General features: G+C 42.5%; 1 protein-coding gene across 2 annotated transcripts in view; it reads right to left on the reverse strand.

The window, feature by feature from the left end:
• LOC122555730 (claudin-15-like) overlaps positions 1-21244 on the reverse strand; it is a 45629-nt gene extending 24385 nt beyond the window's left edge. The window contains exons 1-2 of one of the 2 annotated variants that reach the window (XM_087993850.1): positions 21107-21244; positions 9948-10220 (exon numbers count right to left, since the gene is read on the reverse strand). In XM_087993850.1, coding sequence (XP_087849976.1) covers positions 9948-10167 — 220 coding nt within the window. In that variant the 5' untranslated portion in view covers positions 10168-10220; positions 21107-21244. Of the gene's footprint in view, positions 1-9947; positions 10221-20843; positions 21048-21106 lie in introns of those variants that run through there. The other variant, XM_087993851.1, reaches the window with a different exon arrangement.
• Between the last annotated feature and the right edge of the window lie 1711 nt (positions 21245-22955).

The following is a 22955-nucleotide window of genomic DNA, read 5'->3' on the forward strand; positions in this document are numbered from 1 at the left end:
AAAAAGCCTGCCAATAGTTAAACAACTGAAAATCTCTAATATTCGAGCTGATGGACCAATGGATTCAGATTTTATTCAGTGGGATCGAGTTTAGATCCAGCAGGGAGACTACCAATTTTCTTGCTAAAATCAGTCACCTATTCTATCTAGCTGAAGAGTTTGGGTAGATTTAATCCAATCATAGTTGTGTGAAAAGTTTAGAGATTAGTCGCCTCTTTTGCAAAGAAGTGGCTGTTGGAGAAAGTGACAATGTTATTCCTGCATTAATATAGGTCACATTGGAATTGGAGGATGAAGTAAATGGCTGGGCTGAAGCCAAACAGATTCCACTTGGTCAAACCTGGGATGCGCATCGGGTGGAAAAGTGAAAAAGAAGGATTTGATTTTGGGGAATTCCTCAAATAGACAAACTTTAAACAGCTTTTCGCAATAAAAAAATGACGAGTTGTCAAAGCAATTTGTCTGACACTGACACACAATCACATGAGTACCAAATTTTAAAAGGAATAACAATGTGACATAAATTGTTGTTCCCTTTGAAATTTGCTATTCTAGCGTATCTGTCCTGATGAGTGCAAGATGAAAGGTTTCAACAGTATGTCATGCTTTCAGCAATACTCAAGTTCTGCACCAACAAGCAATTATACATAGATCTTGCTCTTCCAAAACTGGAAGTGTAAGCAGTGAGATCGGCACGATGGCTCAATGATTAGCACTGCTGCCTCACAGTGCCAGGGATCCAGGTTCAATCCCAACCTTGGGTGACTGTCTGTGTGGAGTTTGCACATTCTCCCTGTGCCTGCATGGGTTTCTTCTGGGTACTCTGGTTTCCTCCCACAGTCCAAACATGTGCAGGCCAGTTAAATTGGCCAAGCTAAATAGCCCATAGTGTTAGGTGCATTAGTCAGAGGGAAATGGGTCTGGGTGGGTTATTCTTTGGAAGGTCAGTGTGGACTTGTTGGGCTGAAGGGCCTGTTTCCAAACTGTAGGGGAATCTATTCTAATCATGATTTAATCTCCCAGTGGGCAAGTTAGTGAATATTTTCTAAGTTGTGGTACCTTGCCAGAACAATGAAAAGGTTCTATGTTCTATCTCTCGTATGTGCTGGGTTTTCTGACTTCATGACTGGAGAGGTCATGGGAACACTGAAATTGCAGTACCCCAGAATGAGCTCCTTACAGCCATGATGGACCTCCTTCTGCACATATGTGTATGTTTGGCCACTAGGTGGAGATAGCACTGGGCTGAATCAGATATTTAGATTCCTGATGAAACGTCGACTCTCCAGCTCCTCGGATGCTGCCTGACCTGCTGTGCTTTTCCAGCACCACACTTTTCGACTCAGAAATTTAGCTGCCTTACAGATATCGGCTTACTTGGGCAAAGTGCTAGAGGCGGTCATTGAAACTGAAATCTCGATGGTAAGAATCGAACAGAGGAAAGGCAAGAAAATTAGAAGTAATAAAAGAAGGAGGAGCACTTTCAAATTCCATCTTTGCCGATGTGATAGCAATTGAAGATGTGCTTGTCTCTATAGGAGATTAGCTGGGTTGGTCCACTTGTTTTCAGACAAGTGATGTGGCCTGTGATTGTCATTAACAATGAATCTGATTCTTTTCTGAGGTGCATTGGTCAGAGCCTGATCGGTCACCGGGTGGATTTCCCATAATTCCTCATCCTTCATTGATGTGTTTTCGAACAATCTCTCCATGTGTTGCAAAAGTCTGTTTCCCTATGCAGTTTCCACATTTCGCCCCTTTAACATGACATACACCCGAACTTCAGAATTTCCCATGTCCCAGAACATGTCATTCTGCAGATAATGGCCTGCTAAGTGTGCCTGAAATTCTGCTATCTGCATCACTTGTAGTTGCCAAGCCTGGATGTGGACTGCTTCTTACAATTTCCCCATTGGGACTCTTTGTTCTGAAGATATAACCAGGAATTCCAATTGCTATAGAGCATGGCATGGTGCTTCCTGTTAGCAAGGCTACAAACGAGCACCCTAAACAGCATTTAGGAAATGGAATTCACACCATTCTTTAGAAATGACAAGTATTGAATGATTTCATTCCCCATGCTGTGGGACTCAAAGACTCCAGTTATATACCCCAAGGCCAGGCAAGTCTAATTCTAAAAGAACCCACTGAAGAAGATGGGGTAAGTAGATAAGATTTCGAAGAATTCGTACCTTCTCAACCTTTGACAGCCAAAGTGCCATTTTTGGGGTTGTCACCATTGATCATCAACCAGAATAATTTTTGGTTGATGGTAGTGGACTTTTGCGAAACACACTGGCAATGGTATGAAGTGATGCTGATTTTCCCTATCATTTCAGTTTGCATGATGCAGCATCATGAAGTTTTGTTTGATGTATTCATGGAACACGTGCATCTCTGGCTAGGCCAGCATTTATTGCCTATCTGTAATTGCCTTTGAGATGGTACTGGTGAGCTGACTTCTTGAACCAATGTACTTGATGGGAGGGTGGGTGGGCGGGGGGTGGTCAGTGGTGGAGGTGTTCCCAACAATTCTATGAGGAAGGGAGTTCCAGTGTTTCAAACCAGTGAAGGGACAGCGATTATAATTCCATGTCAGGATGGTGGTTAACTTGGAAGGAAATGTGCAGCTGGTGGTGGTCCCCTGCATCTGCTGCCCTTGTGGGTTTGGAAGGTGCTGTTAAAGTAACCTTGATGAGTTGCTGCAATCAATTAGGTGAATCAGTTATGTGAATTGGCCATGCTAAATTGCCCGTAGTGTTAGGTGGAGGGGTAAATGTAGGGGAATGGGTCTGGGTGGGTTGCTCTTCGGAGGGTCAGTGTGGACTTGTTGGGCCGAAGGGCCTGTTTCCACACTGTAAATAATCTAATCTAATCCTTTAGATGGTGCCCAATGACTCCCATGTTTGCAATGGTGCAGGGAGTGAATGTTGAAGGTCATGAATGGGGTGCCAATCAAGTTGGCTGCTTTGTCCTGGGTGGTGTTAATCTTCTTGAAGCAGCACCAACTCAGCCTCCCTTGCCTATTAACAACACCAGGACTAGAATCAGTGGCTGGATAAAGTGAATAGATTGTATGAAGTTGTTGAACAACTGGAGCTAAATAGTAAATATTCATCGAGATGACATTTAGTCTGTCAGATAAGAATAAATATATTTCCAATTCCTAAAACTTTAGACCAAACAAACGTGACCCTTGAAGGATCTGGGAAAGGAGTTCAAAGTAAGAAAGAGTGAAAATTATGTATCAAAGCTTTGCAAGAACAATGGTGCAGGGATGTATGAGATGGATAGAAAAAAATGCTCAACCATGTTAGCAGTGTCTTCACTGTGGCAAAAGAGAAGTCTGAAAAGAAAAATATAACATTTGAAGCTAAGTATAACAGCTGAAGGAAATTCAGTTGTATAACAGTAAGGGAGAAAATCACAAAAGGTAACAGGCAAAATCGAATCTGAGGCTGCGCACAAAATCGTACATATTCTGAATGTCAATATCCCGCAAGTGAGAGAGTTGAGCAACGTGCCCTCTCGAGACAAAGATATCCCAAATCAAATTAACCACTTCATTGTAAATGTGATGCAAGTCCTAGACTGGCTACATTAGCTCACTATGATCAAATCCCTTGGCATGGGTTGCATATACCTCCCAAGTGTTGAGAGGGGCTCAGGAGAGGTTTTGCGGAGCACTAACAATTATTACAAAAGATTCATTGGAGGACTGGAAAACTATAAGAAGGTAATTTCTATCTGAAATAAAAAGGTGGTCAAACAGAGAAAGCAACAATTGATGTTCATCCATTCCACACAACCTCATGGGACTGGTAATGCCATAGTTACCTGTACATTAACAATCTACATAAACAGCATCCAGTAGATTCAGGAGTCTGTCTAGCTGTTGCCTTTGACTTCTTTGAGCAGGTAGCTGCCTGAATGGGCTGAGGGAAGCCCTATACCGGTGCAGTGATGGCAAAGGTTCAAGTGAATAATAATTGAGCAAGCTGTCAGGGGCTAGGATATGCCTGGGTATGGATTAGAAGTTGATTGAAGGAAAGGCAAAACTGTCGGCAAAGGAATCTGGGGAGAGAAAAGGCCCAGTAAAATAAATCATATGGAAAACGTTTTTGTTTTGTGTTGGCTGGAAGGAACAGGAATTGGCTTGCAATGGAAACCCATGAGGCCCCTGTATCCCAGGCCTCCTTCCCCAAGCTCTGACCATGACACCCTGTCATTGCTGCTCTGACATTGCTGCCCTGTTCACATAACTGACTGTTAGGTGCCATTCCTTCGGTCCCCACTGGTGGCCTCTGACTCCTGCCCAATAGTGAGGTAGACCTGTTGGCCAGGCTGATGTGATTGATTGACAGGACCTGTTCACGTTGAATCCCAGAGCCTTTCACTACGGAGAACCGGGTAGTTACCTAACCTCCTCTCAATTTGGCTTGATTTCTAGTGCTTGTCAGGACCCAAGTGGAGGCAGACTGGTGCTAAAATAACACCTGTTAACCATCCTTCCAATTCCCCACCATGGTAGCCTCATGTGCAGAGGGAGGAAGAATCAGGCATGGCCAACGTTCCACACAATTGGCAAAGGCCAATTTAGGTGTCTAACCTGGCCTTAAGGACCATTTTTAATTCAAAATTAAAATCTTTAAAAACAGTGTGGGTGTCTGGCCCCCATTTCAGTCTGAAGACCACGTGGAATATCCACCCCAAACTATTTGCAACAGACGTTAAAATCAGGACTTCAATTTCTGCCAATGAAGCGGGAGTTGAATCTGCTAATTTAATAACTTGGACAATTATTCTGTCAATCTGACAGGCTATGAGAGTGGGTAAAGAAGTGGCAGATGGAGTACAAATGGGAAAGAATGAAGTTATGCGCTTTGGTACAAAGAATAGGGCATAGACTGTTTTCTAAATGGGGAAAGACTTTGGAAAACTAAAGCACAAATGGACTTGGGAGTCCTTGTTCAGAATTCTCTTAAGGTTAACATGTAGGGTCAGTTAGCAGTTCGGAAGGCAAATGCAATGTTTGCGTTCACCTCACGAGAGCTAGAATACAAAAGCAGAGATGTACTGCTGAGACTGTATAAGGCTCTGGTCAAAGTACATTTGGAATATTGTGAACATTTTGAACTCCGTATGTAAGGAAGGAAGTGCTGGCACTGGAAGGGTTGGAGAGGAGGTTTACAAGAATGATCCCGGGGATGAAGGGCTTGTTAAATGAGGAGCATTTGAGGTCTCTGGGTCTGTACTCAATGGAGTTTAGAAGGAAAATCTGATTAAAACTTACAGAATACTGGGAGGGCTGGACAAAGTGGAAATGGAGATGTTTTCACTACAAAGAGAGACTAGGACTTGCGAGCACAGACACGGGGTGAAGGGGCGGCCCTTTAGAAATGAGATGAGGAGGGATTTCTTCCGCCAGGGCATGGTTAATCTGTGGAGCTCATTGCTACAGAAGGCTGTGGAAGTCTAGTCACTGAAGACCGACATAGATAGGTTCTTGATTGGTGAGGGGATCAAGGATTACCAGCAGAAGACAGGAGAATGGGGTTGAGAACTAAGTCGGCCATGATTGAATGGTGGTGCAAACTCAATGGCCTAATTTTGCTCATATATCTTATGGTCTTCCACCTAATTAATTGATATGTTAATTGCTTGCCATCTCATTTATTCAATGTTTCTAGCTCAGATCATGAAATTTCTAGTTATTTAGCACAGAACAAAGATGGAGGAAGTGAGAACTGCAGATGCTGGAGATCAGAGTCGAGAGTGTGGTGCTGGAAAAGCACAACAGGTCAGGCAGCATCCAAGAAGCAGGAGAATTGAGGTTTTAGGCTTAAGCCCTTCATCAGGAATCCTGCTGTGCTTTTCAGCACCACATTCTCGACATTGAACAGAGATCTAAACCAGCCAGCGGGCAAAGGTGAGAGGCACTTTCAACAAACAGGCCTTTGCCCTGTGCAAATAGACAGAATTGATTGCTGTTGTTGAAGATCATTTATAATACAGTGATGATATTGAGATAAGGGTTACTTTGATATCAGTGCTTTAACAAGAAAGAGGACGAACAATTAAAGGATTGTTCATCACTGAAGATTAACACTGAATAGTGACTTGACATAGTCTTCCATCAGAACCACTCCTATGTAATCTCTCCTGCTCCTTGGATAAGTATCACTTCCTTTGGCAGTACCACTTAACCATGTGACCACATCACCGTGCCTTATTAATTACTCCCAACTTCACTGCACTCTAACTGTTAATATTACTCAACCTTCCCATGTTTGTTTTGTTAGTCTCTACTTAGTCTCTTTTACTTTTGCTGTACAATCTTTGATTACACAGAGGAAGGACTCAGTGAAAATTAATTCATCTGTTCTCTGCTTGTGAAATGTAAGGAATAAACAATCCCAGTGTTAAGAAGAATTAAGTGTTTTTATTTTCCAAAGTTAATAGCATTGGGTTCAATTGCACTCGGATTAATGACGTTTGAAGGAGTGTCTCTAATCATCCCTGAAACAGATTGTCCTCTGGGGTTAGACCTGTGTTCTACTGCGTTGAGAACTGATTTCATTAAATCCTAATACCTTTCCCCAGGCTTCCATGATGGCCTCTCCTTCTTCTCTCTTCTCTCATTCCTGGCAAGTGTTAGGAACTGTCTGTGAGCCAAGCCCTGCATTTCACCTTTAGACCTTTGCATTTTGCATTTTAAAACAACCCCAGACAGTCACCATGCAAATCCTGATGAACGTAAAAGAAATCTGCTGAAACCCAGGATGTGTTAAATGACTGCCCAGAATGGGCAGTGATGTTGTTGGGCCTAAAGGGTTTGAGTTATAAGGAGAAACTGGAGAGGTTGAGACTTCTTTTCCTTGAGTGTAGGAGATCGAGGGGTGTCATGAGCCACATTGGTAAGGTAAATAGCAAAGGGATTTTCCCTAGGGTGGGAGAATTCAAATCAAGAGGGCATAATTTTAAGGTTAGAGGGGCAAGATTTAGAAGGCACCTGAGGGGTAACGTTTTCACACAGAGTGTGGTGCATGTAAAGAATGAACTGCCAGAGGAAGTATTGGAGGCTGGTGCAGCTAAAGCATTTAAAAGACATTTGGACAGGTACATGATTGGGAAAGGGTTAGAGGGATATGGGCCAAATGCAGGCAAATGGGACTAGTTTGTTTTGGGAAACCTGGTCAGCATAGATGGTTTGGACCGAAGGGTCTGTTTCCATGCTGCATGATTCGATGACTGCATTTGCTGAACTCTCATTTCTGCAGTGATTGCGATCAAAGGATTGTCGCCCAATGCTGACAGGCCCTGGTAGCCTCACTGCACTTTATGTCCAGTCTCCAATTCTGCGTAAAGCCCTGAGGCAGCTCCTGTTGCAACCAAAGTAAAGAACCATTGTTAATGTCAATATGATCCATTAGGGATTACTACATACCGGAAGCTAAAAAGTCTTGCTATTTGATACTAGGGACAGAATTCCATTGGCACTATTATCAAAAATAATGGTGTTCCAAATCCCGAGTGATGGAGTGAATATCTATGATGATTAGGGTGAGTGCATGCACCATTTATAGTAAAATTGGTTATTCACAAGGGGACGTTTACAGGATGTTAAAAGTGCCAAAGTCTACCCCCTCCATAATTTCTTAGAACTTACTGTGGTGAGGCAAACAATATTACCTTAACCACAACACTTAGCATTCTTCCTGAAAGAAGTGAAAGCCATCAGCTTAATTACATGCCTCCAACTGGAGCATATTGCCACTAATATGTAGTTTTCACTGAATACTGGTTATTGATTTGGATTTGACTCTGCAAAATCCTCAGAGAAAATCCCCAGAGAACCATTTTGTCGGTGAAGAGTTGGGCTTCATCTCTGTAAGTCAATAGTTACCCCTGGCATCAGGATTGTGTACGTGACAGATCCTGCCTGAAATTCTGATAGAACTGCAGAAAATATGGCCTTTATACCCAGTCTCCGACCCCACTTCCCAGTGGAGCTACACTAAAAGGGCATGAAAAACTCTGAGGGATTTCCAGCCAGTTCTGCTGTCAGCAATAGCAACATCATTAGAAGGTTTCTAGGAGTCAGGAAGGGATTTGTTTGGGAATTCATAAAAGTGCAGAGGAGATTGTTTGGCCCATCGTACTGGCACTAGCTCCTTAAATAAGGATCATTACTATTGACAATCTCCTTCTTTATCCCCATATCCTTGCACATTACTTTTATTTTGAAATGTGTAACGATGCTGTGGCTTTAAGAGGTTATTTTATCTTTATTTTTCTGACGTGAGATTGTAAGGCAGAAGTGCTGAGCAATCTGCCAAAACCACTACAGTAAACAGCTTGTGAAGCCTTGGGTTTTTATAAAAATTGGAACAATAGAAGCAGCTTGGATGGGTGTGGCCAGCTCTCATTGACCAGGATTTCTGTTTTTTTTTAGTTTTTAGTTTTAGCTTTAAGCAGTTATTATGATGGGCTTAGAGAAGTACAGGGATGTTGCCAGGTTGGAGGGTTTGAGCCATGAGGAGAGGCTTAATAGGCTGGGGCTGTTTTTCCTGGAGGGTCAGAGGCTGAGGGGTGACCGTATACAGATTTATAAAATCATGACAGTGCATGCATATGATAAATAGAAAAAGTCTTTTCCCTGGGATGGGGAAGTTCATAACAAAAGGGCATAGGTTTAGGGTGAGAGGGGAGAAATTTAAAAGAGACCTAAGGGACACAGAGGGTGGTATGTGTATGAAATGTGCTGTCAGAGGAATTAGTAGAGGCTGGTACAATTAGAGCATTTAAAAGACATCTGGATGGGTTTATGAATAGGAAGGGTTTAGCGGGATATGGGCCAAGTGCTGGCAAATGGGACTAGATTAGGTTAGAATATCTGATCGGCGTGGACAAGTTGGACTGAGGGGTTGTTTCCGTGCGGTACATCTCTATGACTCTAAGTAGAAATTATCTTTCCCCGCTCACTCAGTTACAGCTGGAAGCTAGAGTTTCTCTCTGCTACTGGGCTACCTGTGAGACTAATCTATTTTTCCGAACTTTCTTTTTTGCCAAAGGGTATAGAGTCATAGAGATGTACAGCATGGACACAGACCCTGCGGTCCAACTCGTCCATGCCGACCAGATATCCCAACTCAATCTAGTTCCCACCTGCCAGCACCCAGCCCATATCCCTCCAACCCCTTCCTATTCATATACCCATCCAAATGCCTCTAAATGTCGCAATTGTACCTGCCTCCACCACTTCCTCTGGCAGCTCGTTCCATACATGTATCGCCCTCTGCGTGAAAAAGTTGTCCCTTAGGTCTCTTTTATATCCTTCCCCTCTCACCCTAAATCTATGCCCTCTAGTTCTGGATTCCCCGACCCCAGGAAAAAGACTTTGCCTCTTTACCCTATCCATGCCCCTCATAATTTTGTAAACCTCTATAAGGTCACCTCTCAGCCTCCGACGCTCCAGGGAAAACAGCCCCAGCCTGTTCAGCCTCTCCCTATAGCTCAAATCCTGCAACCCTAGCAACATCCTTATAAATCTTTTCTGAACCCTTTCAAGTTTCACAACATCTTTCTGATAGGTATGTTTCTATATTGGAACAGTTAATTAGTAATTGTTACTGTGTCTATTATTCTGTTAGGGTTTCCAATACAGTTAAGTTATTCTAAGCTTTTTTTTGTTGTTTGCATTTTAATGTCAATGTTGGAATGAATTGTGTTTTAGCTTAATGTTGAGTAGTTTGATTGGTCGAATTGCCTCCGGAACAAGGCATTTTACTTTTGCCTTAAAAATAAGAAAAAGCTGGTGTCTGGGTTACCTTTGTAAATTATTTTGAGGGAGTCTGGTCTGGTCAATAACAAATGGATATCAACTTGTCTTGAATGTTTCACTTTTAATTACTACGACCAGAAATTCAGAAGAATCTGCCACTTACGGTGCAAGGCGAGCAGAGAACTGTAGTAAATACACTGTACTATCCCCATAGCATTTTGAGTACATGCCTTCCAGAGTCCATCGTAGATCCAAGTGACAGTAATGATAGTGGTTGATGTGCTGGAGATCCTCCACTCACTGGACCGTATGGAAACAGTTGTAAGGACTACGCCCATCAAAGTTAGAAATAGAGAGAAAATCTGCACGACTGTCACTCCCATTCCACCTTGTTGCTGAATAAGTGTGGACCAAGAGAATCTGAGGTTCCCCTTATCTGCAGAGAGAGACAAGCAGAGTGAGAGTTACATTTAAAATGATGCCCAAGCCCACAGAATGGGAAAAGAGCTCGATGTTAAAGTGATCAAGCATTGTTTGGATCAGGAGGCAGCAAATTTGCAAACAACAGTGGGAATGAATCTCAAGGTCAAGAATTTGTATAAGTAACCATTTTCCTGTTTGTGAAATGCTGGAACAAGTAACTCGAATAAAAAAGCAAACGCGGGACTTTGGAATCCTGTGTAGTTGAGCGTGTTGCACAATTTTAGTTTAAATAGTGGAATATACTGTTGGTTCGAGATTTGTTTTCTCCTGAGCAAGTGTTTTCAATCTGTCATAGATATGAGGTCATATAAGGAGCTCTCTTGCTTGTTCCTTGATTATTCCTTCATCTTCAGTTTCTAATCTTTCCCTTCCCAACCTCTGAACTTCCTTGCTACTCTCTATGTTATCAACATTCTCCAGACCTGGGTTAACGCAATCTCTAATACAGAAACATGATTTGGAAGTTAGCTTTCTTTCAAATTTGTTCATGGGATTGTGGGTGTTGCTAGCTGGGCCATCATTTATTGCCCATCTTGAATTGCCTGAGAGAAGCTGGTAATGAGCTACCTCCCTGAACTGCTGCAACAAACAAAGAGAACAAAGAAAATTTACAGCCCAGGATCAGGCCCTTCGGCTCTCCAAACCTGAGCCGATCCAAATCTACTGTCTAAACCTGTCGCCCAATTCCTTAGCATCTGTATCCCTTTGCTTCCCATCTGTCCAGATGCATCTTAAATGAATCTACCATGCCTGCTTCTACTACCTCTGCTGGCAACACGTTCCAGATGCCCACCACCCTCTGCATAAAGTACTTGCCGCGTGTATCCCCCTTCAACTTTTCACCTCTCACCTTGAAAGCGTGACCTCTCGTTATTGGATCCTTCACCCTGGGAAAAAACTTATCGCTATTTACCCGGTCTATACCCTTCATGATTTTGTAAACTTCAATCAGGTCCCCCTCAATCACCTTTTCCTAATGAAAACAAACCTAACCTACTCAATCTCTCTTCATAGCTAGCACCTTCCATACCATGCAGTTCATTTGGTTTAAGTATTTCCACAGGGCTGTTTCAGGATTTTGACCCAGTGACACTGAAGGAACAATGATAAATTTCCTAGGTGTATGGCTTGGAGAGGAACTTGCAGATGGCAACGTTTCCAATAATCTTCGCTCCCTCCCCCCAATAATATTTAGGTGGTAGAGTTTGCACATTTGGATTATTGCAGCTGACAGTTTCTGCAGTGCATCTTGTGTAGGGTACATACTGCTGCAACTGTGCCTTGATAGTGAAAGGAATAAATTTTGAAGGTGGTCGATGTAGTGCTAGTCAAGTGGCCTGCTTCATCCTTGATGTTGCCTGGCCTTTGAAAGCCTTGTTGGTGTGTACTCATCCAGGCAAATGTAATGTGTTCCATCCTGGTCCTGACTTGTGCCTTGTAGATGGTGGGCAGACTTTGGGGAGTAAGGAGGTGAGTTACTCGCTGTGGTATTCCTAACCTCTCAACTACCCTTGTAGCCATGGCATTTACATGGCAAGTCTAGTTCATTCTTAGTCAATGATGATCCCCAGAATGTTAATAGTGGGAGAACAGCAGCCATTTTATGTTTTGAGCTGTGTATAAGTTTGACTGTCCATAGCCATTTTGTGCAGAAGCCACTGCTGTTAGCTGATCTAACTACAAACAGCTTGTGAGAGTTTGATCAGAGGAAGACTCCCAGAAATCCTCTCTTTTCTGCTGTAAAAGAAGCTAGGCACTATTAAAGCATTGTGCTTGCAGAACCAATAAAGAAAAAGGGTCTTCACAAACTCCCAGAAGCTGCTCTGCCTCTTATGTCCATCTACAAGGGCAAAATCTAACCATTCGAATACCTAAGTCTTCAACTTCAACTCTTTCTTCCAGATAACCAGCACATCAATGGCAAATACTAGGTCTGCAATGACATCCCAGAGGATTGAATTGAACTTCATCCCTGTATGCATTTTTTATCTTTAACTGTATTTTGTTTTTATTTGCATTTAGTTACCAACTTTATTATTTTTACTTACGAAATGCATAGTCATAGTTTTCTAATGAACCTTACTCTCCTGTTTATCGCCTGACTGCTGGTTATTTTTAAATTGAATGACTCACAAGTTAAAAGGGGGCTACACACAGAGACACAGACACGTGCATGCACACACACGCACACACACAAACATAAACATACACTTGCACACACACACACACAAAACCACTTTGAGGTATCTGATTGCGACTTTAATGTAAAACAAGGTCACTGCAATTTTTAGTTATGAATTGAGCAGTGAAACACCTAACTTACAAACAGTTACACATTGGATTCTACAATACAGGGTGATCACTCTAGTGCACAAAGACTTATCGTGCTGTCGTATGGGGAATGTGTTTTATGACAATTCACTGGATTTCTTGGAGTAATCTGGATGATTTGAAGTAAACACTGTAAGAGCAGAACAATCTATGGTATTTCACCTCAAAATCGTATGCTCAGCATTTATTCATTGCTCTCAAATAGAATAAGCTGCAAATTCACAGTAAAATGTTCATCGGTAAATAGATACTTATTAACAGTGGGAAACTTTGGGATAATCAAACTGCAACTTAGTTCATGACAGAAGTTTCTGTGACTTCTGTTTTGAATTGCTTTCTCTGAATGTTACTCAAAACTCTTTGGAATTCATGGAATTTACAAATTTCAACACTGAGACAAGTGATGTTGGAGCACGGTGAGAGTGGAAAGGAATTGGGCAAATGGAGTTAAGACACAGATTGACCAGGATCAAAATGAGGAGCTGAATGGCTTACTCTTATTTCTGCATTGTGGACATCTGCTGAAAATCCAGGATAATTGTTATCTTGGTTCAATTGGTAGCAGGGAGAAAGTGAGGACTGCAGATGCTGGAGATCAGAGCTGAAATAAGGGCTTATGCCCGAAACATCAATTCTCCTGCTCCTTGGATGCTGCCTGACCTGCTGCGCTTTTCCAGCAACACATTTTTCAGCTCAATTGGTAGCAGTCTTCCTTCCAAAGAAAGATAAGCAAATAAAATTATCATGCAAAACTAAAGTGCACCTGATCGGGGGTAGTGTACTGACATGGATAGAGTATTGGTTTTTAGAAACAAACAGAAGGTCTTTTTCCAAGTGGCAGTGGAGTACCATAGAGCCCAGTGCTTGGACCCCAGCTATTCACGACGTATAATGATTTAGATGAAGGAACTAACTGTCATGTCACCAAGTTGGCAGGTGCCATGAAGCTGGGTGGGAGGGTTGACTGTGAGTGAGCTGCCAAGATGCTTCAGTGTGATTTGGACAAGTTGAGTGAGTAGGCTTATGTCTGGCAGATGTAATATAATGTGCATAAATGTGAGTTTATCCACTTTGGTAGCAAAGACTGGAAAGCAGATGTTTATCAGAAGATTTTGAAAGGGGTGAGGTGCAATACGACCCATCAGTCCAGTTCATTGTCCATCAGTCGCTGAAAGTAAGCATGCAGGCGCAGCAGGTGGTGAAGACACCAAATGGACTTCATAGCGAGATAATTCAACTACAGGAGCACGGATGTCTTGCTGCAATTGTACAGGGCCTTGGTGAGACCAAACGTGCAATACTGTGTCTCCTTATCTGAGAAAAGATGTTCTGAGGAAGAGCAACGAAGATTTACCAGACTAAGTCATATGATGGCAGGACTGAAGAATGAATGGGTTTCGCTTAGATTATATTCACTGGTATTTAGAGGAATGAGAGTGGTTTGCACAGAAATCTATAAAATCCTAACAGGACTAAGATGGAGGATGGGAAAAAAGTTGTAGTTGTAAGAACTCCTTTCTTGATGTATTTTCAGTGTTGGAGCTGATTTCCTTAAATTCTAGGAGCAGACATTACTGTTTTGCAAGCTGTTGCATTGTTTTGGAACTCTGGGGAAAAAAATGATCACAACTTTAGAAAAGGACTAAGACTGACAAAGGCAGTGGTGGTGACCACATGGGAAGTGATTCAAATGGAGAAAGAAACCCACACTGCTGTCTGACCCAGCAGTGAATCTGCACAGCTACTGCCTCTGCTGTTTGCTTTCAAGTATGTCTGGACATCAGAGTTCATTCTAAGAAAAATTAACAAACAGTGAAATTCACAGCTGACCTTGAAGAAACCTGTGTGGGAGAGTTCACAGCATGGAGAGCAGCTAAGTGGCTTTTTAGGCTGGTACAATTACAATATTTAAAAGGCATCTGGATGGATACATGACTAGGAAGGGTTTGGAGGGACATGGACAAAGTGCTGGCAAATGGGACTAAACTTAGCTCAGATATCTGGTCAGCATGGACGAGTTGGACTGAAGCGTCTGCTTCCATACTGTATATCTCTATGACTCTATGACTAGCCAATGTAAATGCAGAAAATTTATTCCTTATGACTGGGGAGTCTTAAACAAGGGGGTCATAATCGTGGTTAGACCATTTAGGACTACAATGAGGAGAAATTTCTCCAATCCAAGAGTGGGGACCCAATGGAATTTTCTGGCAGAGAAAGTGGCTGAGGCCAAGTATCGAATCCTTTCAAGAAGGAGTTAGGTCTAGTTCCTGGGTCTAAAGGGATCAAATGGGTCTGGGTAAATAGTAGGAGTAGGGTAATGAGTCTGATGGCCAGCCATTATTATATTGAATGCTAGGGCAGACTCAAAGGACCGAATGGCTTACACTTGCTGTAGTTGGTATGTTTTCAGCCATCTTCCTAACCTGCAATCTTCTTCCTGACCTCTCCACCCCCACCCCCACTCCAACCTATCACCCTCACCTTAACCTCCTTCCACCTATCGCATTTCCAACGCCCCTCCCCCAAGTCCCTCCTCCCTACCTTTTATCTTAGCCTGCTGGACACACTTTCCTCATTCCTGAAGAAGGGCTCATGCCCGAAACGTCGATTATCCTGCTCCTTGGATGCTGCCTGACCTGCTGCGCTTTTCCAGCAATACATTTTCAGCTCTGATCTCCAGCATCTGCAGTCCTCACTTTCTCCTCGTAGATGTTTTCAGCCAGAAAGGTTCAAGTCCCTGATTTGGGAATGTAAATCAGATTGACTCCTTGGAGCTAATACTGACAATACATTGTCCTGTCGGCGATTCTTTTTTCAAAAGTGAGACATTAAACTGAGATTATTGGTCAGGAGAGACCCCTTGGCTCCATTAATGGAAGAGCTGGTAGCTGATCTGGTGGTGGACTTAGCTTTAATGCCTGCTGACATCCCATAACCCTTCTTCCCCTTGTCAATTAAAAATCTAAATCTAAGTATGTAAGTTAGCTCGCTGAGCTGGAAAGTTTGTTTTCAGATGTTTCATCACCATGACTAGGTAACATCATCAGTGAGAGTCTCCAGTGAAGCGCTGGTGGTATGTCTCGCCTCTCCATTTATAAGTTTTGGTTTCTTAAGGTGGGTGATGTCATTTGCGGTTCATGTTTTCAAGGGAAGGTAGATAGGGTCTAAATCGCTGTGTCTATTGATGGAATTCTGGTCTGTATTAACAAAAACTAGTGATACATGAACACCAACTAGCCACCAAAAGTCACAACCCACTATCACTAACTTCTATACATACAGTGAAGGACACCACTTTGACTGGGACAACGCATACATTCCAGGACAGGCGAAACAAAGACACACACGAGAATTCTTAGAGGCATGGCATTCTAACCAGACCTCCAGCAATAAACGCATCAATTTAGATCCTATCTACCTTCCCTTGAAAAAAGTAACTGGAAATGACATAACCTACCTTAAAAAACCAAAACCTACAAATAGAGAGGTGGGACATACCACCAGCACTTCACCAGAGACTCCCACTGAGGATGATACCTAGTATGGTGGAGAAACGTCTGAAAACAATCCATCCAGCTCAGCAAGCTAACTTACATACTTATTATCAACCTGAGCTACAAATCTTCTCAAAAATCTAAATCTAAATCAGGCTTCAACATATTCCATGACCCAGTCTCCACTGCTCATAAGGATAGAGAATTCCAAAGATTAATGGCTTTCTGAGAGAATAAGTTGCTCTTTATCTTGATCTTCAATGGTAGACCTCTTATTCTGAAATAGTGTATCCTCATTTAAGATGACCCTATGAGGTGAGGCAATAAAACAGCATCTACCTTGCCAGTATCACTCAGAATCTTGTATGTTTCAAAACTCCAATGATATTACAAAGGAAGTTTATAAATTGATTTGAGAAAATGGATTGTAAAGTAGAGGTAAATGGATTTCAGTTCTGTGAAAGATTAATGTGCTTTTTAATGGAGGGTCAAAAAAGTCATTTGGCACAATGAACTAAAGACAGCATTTCCAAGAAATCATGCAATTTAAGTAAAATGACTTGTCAAGCTAGTGAGATAATTGCTGCTTCCTGTTTAGTTGAGTTTTCATAACCTTCAAAAAAGACAGAGCTCCAGGGGCCAAAGCAGGTTGAGTTGAGGAGAAACCATCCATACTAGAAGAAGGGCAGTTTAGTTTGTGGGAGTCTTCAGTGCATCAGAGCTAGAAAGAAGTCTTAGGTTGGCCTCAAGGTAGTCAAAGTTAGAGAAAGGTTAATAAGTTCGTCTCTCTGTCTGTCTTGGGGAGAGACATTGAAAAGCACATCGGTCATGTGCGTTTTTTTCTTTTTTTTGTCATAGATTTAGTTTCTTCTGTTGAAAGTACATTGAAAACCTTGTGTGAATATGGTCAGAGTCTGACCAGCACAGTAAACAAATTGTATAAAATAAAACTTGAGTCAGGAATCTGACTTGTCCAATACTATCATCAACTGGGACAACAACAAAATGGGGTTTTCCAGGAAAAAATTGAAGAGGGATCTGGGAATCATTAGAGATATTGGTATTTGTGTCATGGGTAGACAGGGTAGTTAAGAAGGCGCTTAGCACATGTGCCTTCAATGCTCAGATCTTTGAGTGTGGGAGTCGGGATGTCATATTGAGGATGTACAGGACTTTAGTGAGGCCTCTTCTGGAGTACTGTGTGCAGTTCTGATCACTCTGTTATAGGAAGGATATTATTAAACTGGACAGGGTTCAGAAAATATTTACCAGGATGTTGCAGGGAATGGAGGATTTGAGATATAAAAAAAAGACTGGGAAATTTTTTCATTGGCACATAGGAAGTTGAGGGTTGACCTTTTGAGGTTTATAAACTCATATTTTTAAGGTGAGAGGAGAAAGATTTAAAAAGGGGCAATCTTTTTACACAGAGAGTATGTGGAATGAACTGTCAGATGAAGTGGTGAATGCTGGCCCATTTACAACATTTACAAGACCTTTGGTTAGGTACATGAATAGGAAAGGTTTGGAGGACTATGAGCCAAGCGTAGGCAGGTGGGACTAGTTTAGTTTGGGAAATGGTTGGAGTGGACTGGCTGCATCAAAGGGTCTGTTTCTATGCTGTATGGCTTTCTGATTCTATCCTGTGCAAAGGCAGTGGACAGAAAAACAGAAGCTGTTTTGAAGTTTATTACATGGTTTGGAATTTCAAAATCGCTTTGACTGTTGCTGGGAATTTTCTGAGGGGAGAAATTATAACAATGGCTTATTTGAAATCTCAGATGAAAGCCACACTGAAAAGGCTAGCAGATAATTTGGAGGTACGGTTAAAAGTAGAATTTTGTAAGGATGAGATGCTTATAGTCATCACCCAGGACTTAAAGAAAAAAGAGGGGAAATCTAAAATTGGTATGCCTCTGCCGGAACAGCGAAGGTTCAGTTAGAAATTAATGAAACTTGACTTGGAGAGAGAAAGAGAAATAAAAGGACTTAAGTTAGAGAAAAGAGAGAGAGAGAAAGAGGAATGAAAAAATGTGAATTGAAAAACAAAGAGAGGGAAAAATGGATCGGAAAGAGAAGAGAAAGAAAAAGAGAGAAATGAAAAGTGAACTGGTAGTAAATAGAGTTTCAATTGGAATGAGAGGAGAAGGACAAACAAAGAGAAATGCAAAGGGAAATTGACTTAAAGATATTAAACTCTAAGGAGGTGATGCAATCAGACATGCGTCACACATGATTAAAGATATGCTTACGGTAAAGCAAGAAAGAGAGGATAGTAGCACAGAGGATGATCCTGGATTGAATGCAGGAATTGATTTACCAATAATTCTACATTTAGTGACTAAATTCAGAGAGAACGGACCTGAAAAATATTTCTCCTCATTTGAAACAAGGATGATGAAGGGGCCAAAAAGAGTTTGATACTTAATGCTACAATGTGTCCTGACAGGTAGAGCAATGCATGTATGCTGGTTTGATAGAAGAATAATCTGCAGCTCATGAAACTATCAAAAGAACAGTATTCACACTCATGAACTTGCCCATGGTGTCAAGTAAGCCTGGAAAAACCGAAGTGAAAGGGAATCAGAGGAAAACTCTTCACTGGTTGGAGTCATATTGTACAAAGGAAAAGCGTTGTGATTGTTGGAGACCAGTCATCTCGGTCCTGGGACATCTCTGCAGGAATTCCATAGGGTGTGTCTTCCAGCCAACCATTTTCAGCTGCTTATTTAACCCTAATTTAAATGTAGGGCTCTAAGATAGAAAGCTGATCAGACATGTGTAGAATGCGCAAGGAAAAACAAAGGAAGAAAATGAGATTAGAGGTTTTGATCACTGAGAAAAATTGAGAACACGAGGTAAGTCATGAATATGGAAGAATTCCAAAATCATATTCTGGTAACATTTCAGACTTTAAATAGAAGAGTGTCAATGATCAGAGATTGAGAAGCAGCCGTTCTCGCAAACACCTACTCTATTTCATACATGCGGTGACACATAGCTGACAGTCATGTGGAAAATAACGAAGGCATTGGAAGAATAGAAAATCCGAGGACGAAAAGGGTACTAGTTTTATGGAGCAGGTAGGTGGACAGAAAATAAGAAAAGAGAAAGGCTAGAACATGAAATGGGATGATGAAAATAGTATTCTTTCATTTAAATAAAATGGGACACACTAAAGCCAATCGCTGGTTGTAATGGGAAACATATTGCAGTGATAGGAACACCTTCAGATTCCTCAGAAATGATTGTATCAGGAAAGAGACTGGGTAATAAAACTGCAGCAATGATACAGGGGAGGGGAAGTGGCTCAGGACAGTCAAACACAATCTTGTTTGAATATTGATAAAGAGAATCAGACTTCTGGTACTGCTGGTTATTTTATTTCAAAACATTTTGATTCCTTATTCTTCCAAACAAGGAAGTAAACCAATAAAGCTATTGAGAGACATTGGAGCAAGTCAGTCACCAATATGAGCCGATGATACCATTTGACTTTCAGAGGGGTCATTCATAAACCTGTCTGAATGTGTTTAGTGACTGACTAGCACAGGAACCAAATTGCAAACAATAAAATGTCTGGTCTGTCATGCCATTATTTCAGTTTGAAATCTGACATGTCCAAGAGTACAGTCTGGGATGATAACTGTACATCACCTTTCTTCAGAAGACAACATAATTCCAAGATCCTTTGGGAATCTAATCTGCTCCATTCTACACATTATGTCCTCAAAAAAAAACTCTAACATTTTGTCAAACATATAAAATTCATCAATATCCTTCCCTTCAGCATAAGGTCAGAAGTGGGGATGCTTACTGCTGATTGCACAATGTTCGACACCACTTGAAGCATAGTCCATGCCTACCTGCAGTCAGACTCAGATAATATTCAGGCTTGGGCTGATAAGTGGCTAGTAACTTTGTACCACAAAAGTGGCAGGCAATGACCATGCCCAACAAGAGACAATCTCCGCTTGACATTCAACCAGCACGATCAACACGCTGGGGATAGCCATTGACCAGAAACTGAACTGGGCTAGCCATGTAAATATTAAGGCTCCAAGAGCCAATCAGAGGCAAGGAATTCTAAGGTGAGTTACTCACCTCTTGTCCATGCAAGACTCCACGCAAGGATAAGTTTAAGAGAAACACGAAATGGAAAAAGTGAGTTGGAATTAATAAAATAAATAAATAAAATGTTTAAAGAAAGAAAGACTTGTATCCCTGTATTTTCCCTCCTGTCTAGGTGTGCCCTGTCTACTGTGGGAGAAATGGCAAACAAAAGTCCATAACAAGCTCTTGTAAACAGTGAAAAAAATATTACCACGCAATCTGTTTTATTTCTGAAGAAGGGTCACTGGACCTGAAACATTAACTCTGCTTTCCCTCCACACCTGCTGAGTTTTTCCAGCAATTTCTGTTTTTGAATCTGCTTTTTCTTGGGGCCTTGGTTAAGGGTTAAATGTTGATATGGACACCTGGGAAAATCTCATCTGCTCTTATTCAAGATTGTGCCATGGGAATTTTTTTTTTTAACCAGCTCTGAGATGACAGACAGTTGAAAATTTGCATCTGAACGACATCTTAGAGCTCCCCAAGTATCACATCGAGTTTTAGCCTAGACTTTGTGCTCAAGTCTGTGGAGGCTTTTCAAAAAAATTTAAATATATACTTTATTCATAAAAAATATCTTTACATACAGGCATAGTCATGAGAGCAGTTTGATTTTGTACACAGTTTTTACATACGTAGAACAAACAATCCCAAAGTCTCCAGCAGTCAGTTTGAAATCAAAACTTTCCAACTCAGAAGGAAGAGTTCAGTCGCAAAACGATCACTGGCACCAGATGGTGTGGCGTTGCTTGTTAAAAGGTAGTGACTAAGCCAACTTATCTAAATTAATTTGCAAGATATACTGGTGACTGGTCAAAACAAAGGTCCAAACTGTGAGAAGGCATGCCATTAGAACAGCCTTAACAGTAAAGTAGACTGAAATCTAAAATAGTTTTACCTCTCTGTGTTTGTCAGTCCAAATGTGCTATCGACTGTCTGTTGTGCAAGCAACAACTGATAGTGAATCTCTCATTTTTCGCTCCCCCTCTTAAACTTTGGAAGTACAGGACAGATTGAACATCCCTGGACTAACGGTGCTGACCTTGGTCTGGCAAATAAACCAGGGTTGGCAACCCTACCACTGCCTGGTGATCACCTCTCACTCTCCAAAGCGATCAGAGTGCAAGAGGACAAATGATGAGAGAACAACTGAAAGTGGAATTTATTCGACGGTTAAAACAAAACTTGATTTGCTATAGCACATTTTGCAAATGCAATGAATCAAAGCACTTCACTGTGAAGGTGTTACATTTGGAGTGAGGTCATTGCTGTACTGCAGGGAACATGAGAGCTGTATATTTGTCAGGACACAAGTGGGAAGTAGGGGCCCAGTTAGCTGGATGGCATGTTTTACTGATATGTGGGGATGAAATAAAATATAGTGGGCATTTGGAATTGTTTGTTTAGAGTGTTTTAGTTTCATAAAATGTGTTAATTGTATCAGCTATACAACATCATATTCGATAATTAAAGCAGTAAAAAAAGGAGTATTGGCAAGATGATGGCAGAAAGATGCTCCTGACAGAGGCCTTCTGCCCCGGCTGTTCCTTATCTTTCTTTTTGTTTTCTTCTGTCTTATTTTTCTTTTCTATCCCCTTAGCCCCGGATATAAATCCTAGAGCAGCAGCAAGCGTGGGCAGCAAATGCTGGCGGAGTGTGAGGGGAGTGGGTCCTGGAGCAGTGTGAGGGGAGTGAGTCCCAGAGCAGTGTGTGGGGAGTGTGTCCCGGAGCAGTGTGTGGGGAGTGTGTCCCGGAGCAGTGTGTGGGGAGTGTTCCGCGACACACTCCCCTCACAATGTTCCGGGACACACTCCCCACACACTGCTCTGGGACACACTCCCCACACACTGTTCCGCGACACACTCCCCACACACTGTTCCGCGACACACTCACCACACACTGTTCCGGATCACACTCCCCACACAGGTGAGGGGAGTGTGTCCCGAGCAGAGTGAGGGGAGTGTGTCCTGGAGCAGTGTGAGGGGAGTGTGTCCCAGAGCAGTATGAGGGGAGTGAGTCCCTGAGCAGTGTGAGGGGAGTATGTCCCAGAGCAGTGTGAGGGGAGTGAGTCCCAGAGCAGTGTGAGAGGAGTGTGTCCCAGAGCAGTGTGAGGGGAGTGAGTCCCGGAGCAGTGTGAGGGGAGTGTGTCCTGAGCAGTGTGAGGGGAGTGTGTCCTGGAGCAGTGTGAGGGGAGTGAGTACCGGAGCAGTGTGAGGGGAGTGTGTCCCAGAGCAGCGTGAGGGGAGTGAGTCCTGGAGCAGTAAGAGGGGAGTGTGTCCTGGAGCAGTGTGAGGGGTGTGTGTCCCGGAGAAGTGTGAGGGGTGTGTGTCCCAGAGCAGTGTGAGGGGAGTGTGTCCCGGAGCAGTGTGAGGGGAGTGTGTCCCGAGCAGTGTGAGAGGAGTGTGTCCTGGAGCAGTGTGAGGGGAGTGAGTCTTTGAGCAGTGTGAGGGGAGTGTGTCCCAGAGCAGTGTGAGGGGAGTGAGTCCCAGAGCAGTGTGAGGGGTGTGTGTCCCGGAGCAGTGTGAGGGGAATGTGTCCTGGAGCAGTGTGAGGGGAGTGAGTCTTTGAGCAGTGTGAGGGGAGTGTGTCCCAGAGCAGTGTGAGGGGAGTGAGTCCCAGAGCAGTGTGAGGGGTGTGTGTCCCGGAGCAGTGTGAGGGGAATGTGTCCTGGAGCAGTGTGAGGGGAGTTTCTCCCGGAGCAGTGTGAGGGGAGTGTGTCCCGAGCAGTGTGAGGGGAGTGTGTCCTG

Source organism: Chiloscyllium plagiosum, unplaced genomic scaffold, assembly GCF_037043375.1.
Source record: "Chiloscyllium plagiosum isolate Xiang-an unplaced genomic scaffold, Cpla_swu_hap1 HiC_scaffold_13, whole genome shotgun sequence".
Classification (NCBI taxonomy): domain Eukaryota; kingdom Metazoa; phylum Chordata; class Chondrichthyes; order Orectolobiformes; family Hemiscylliidae; genus Chiloscyllium; species Chiloscyllium plagiosum.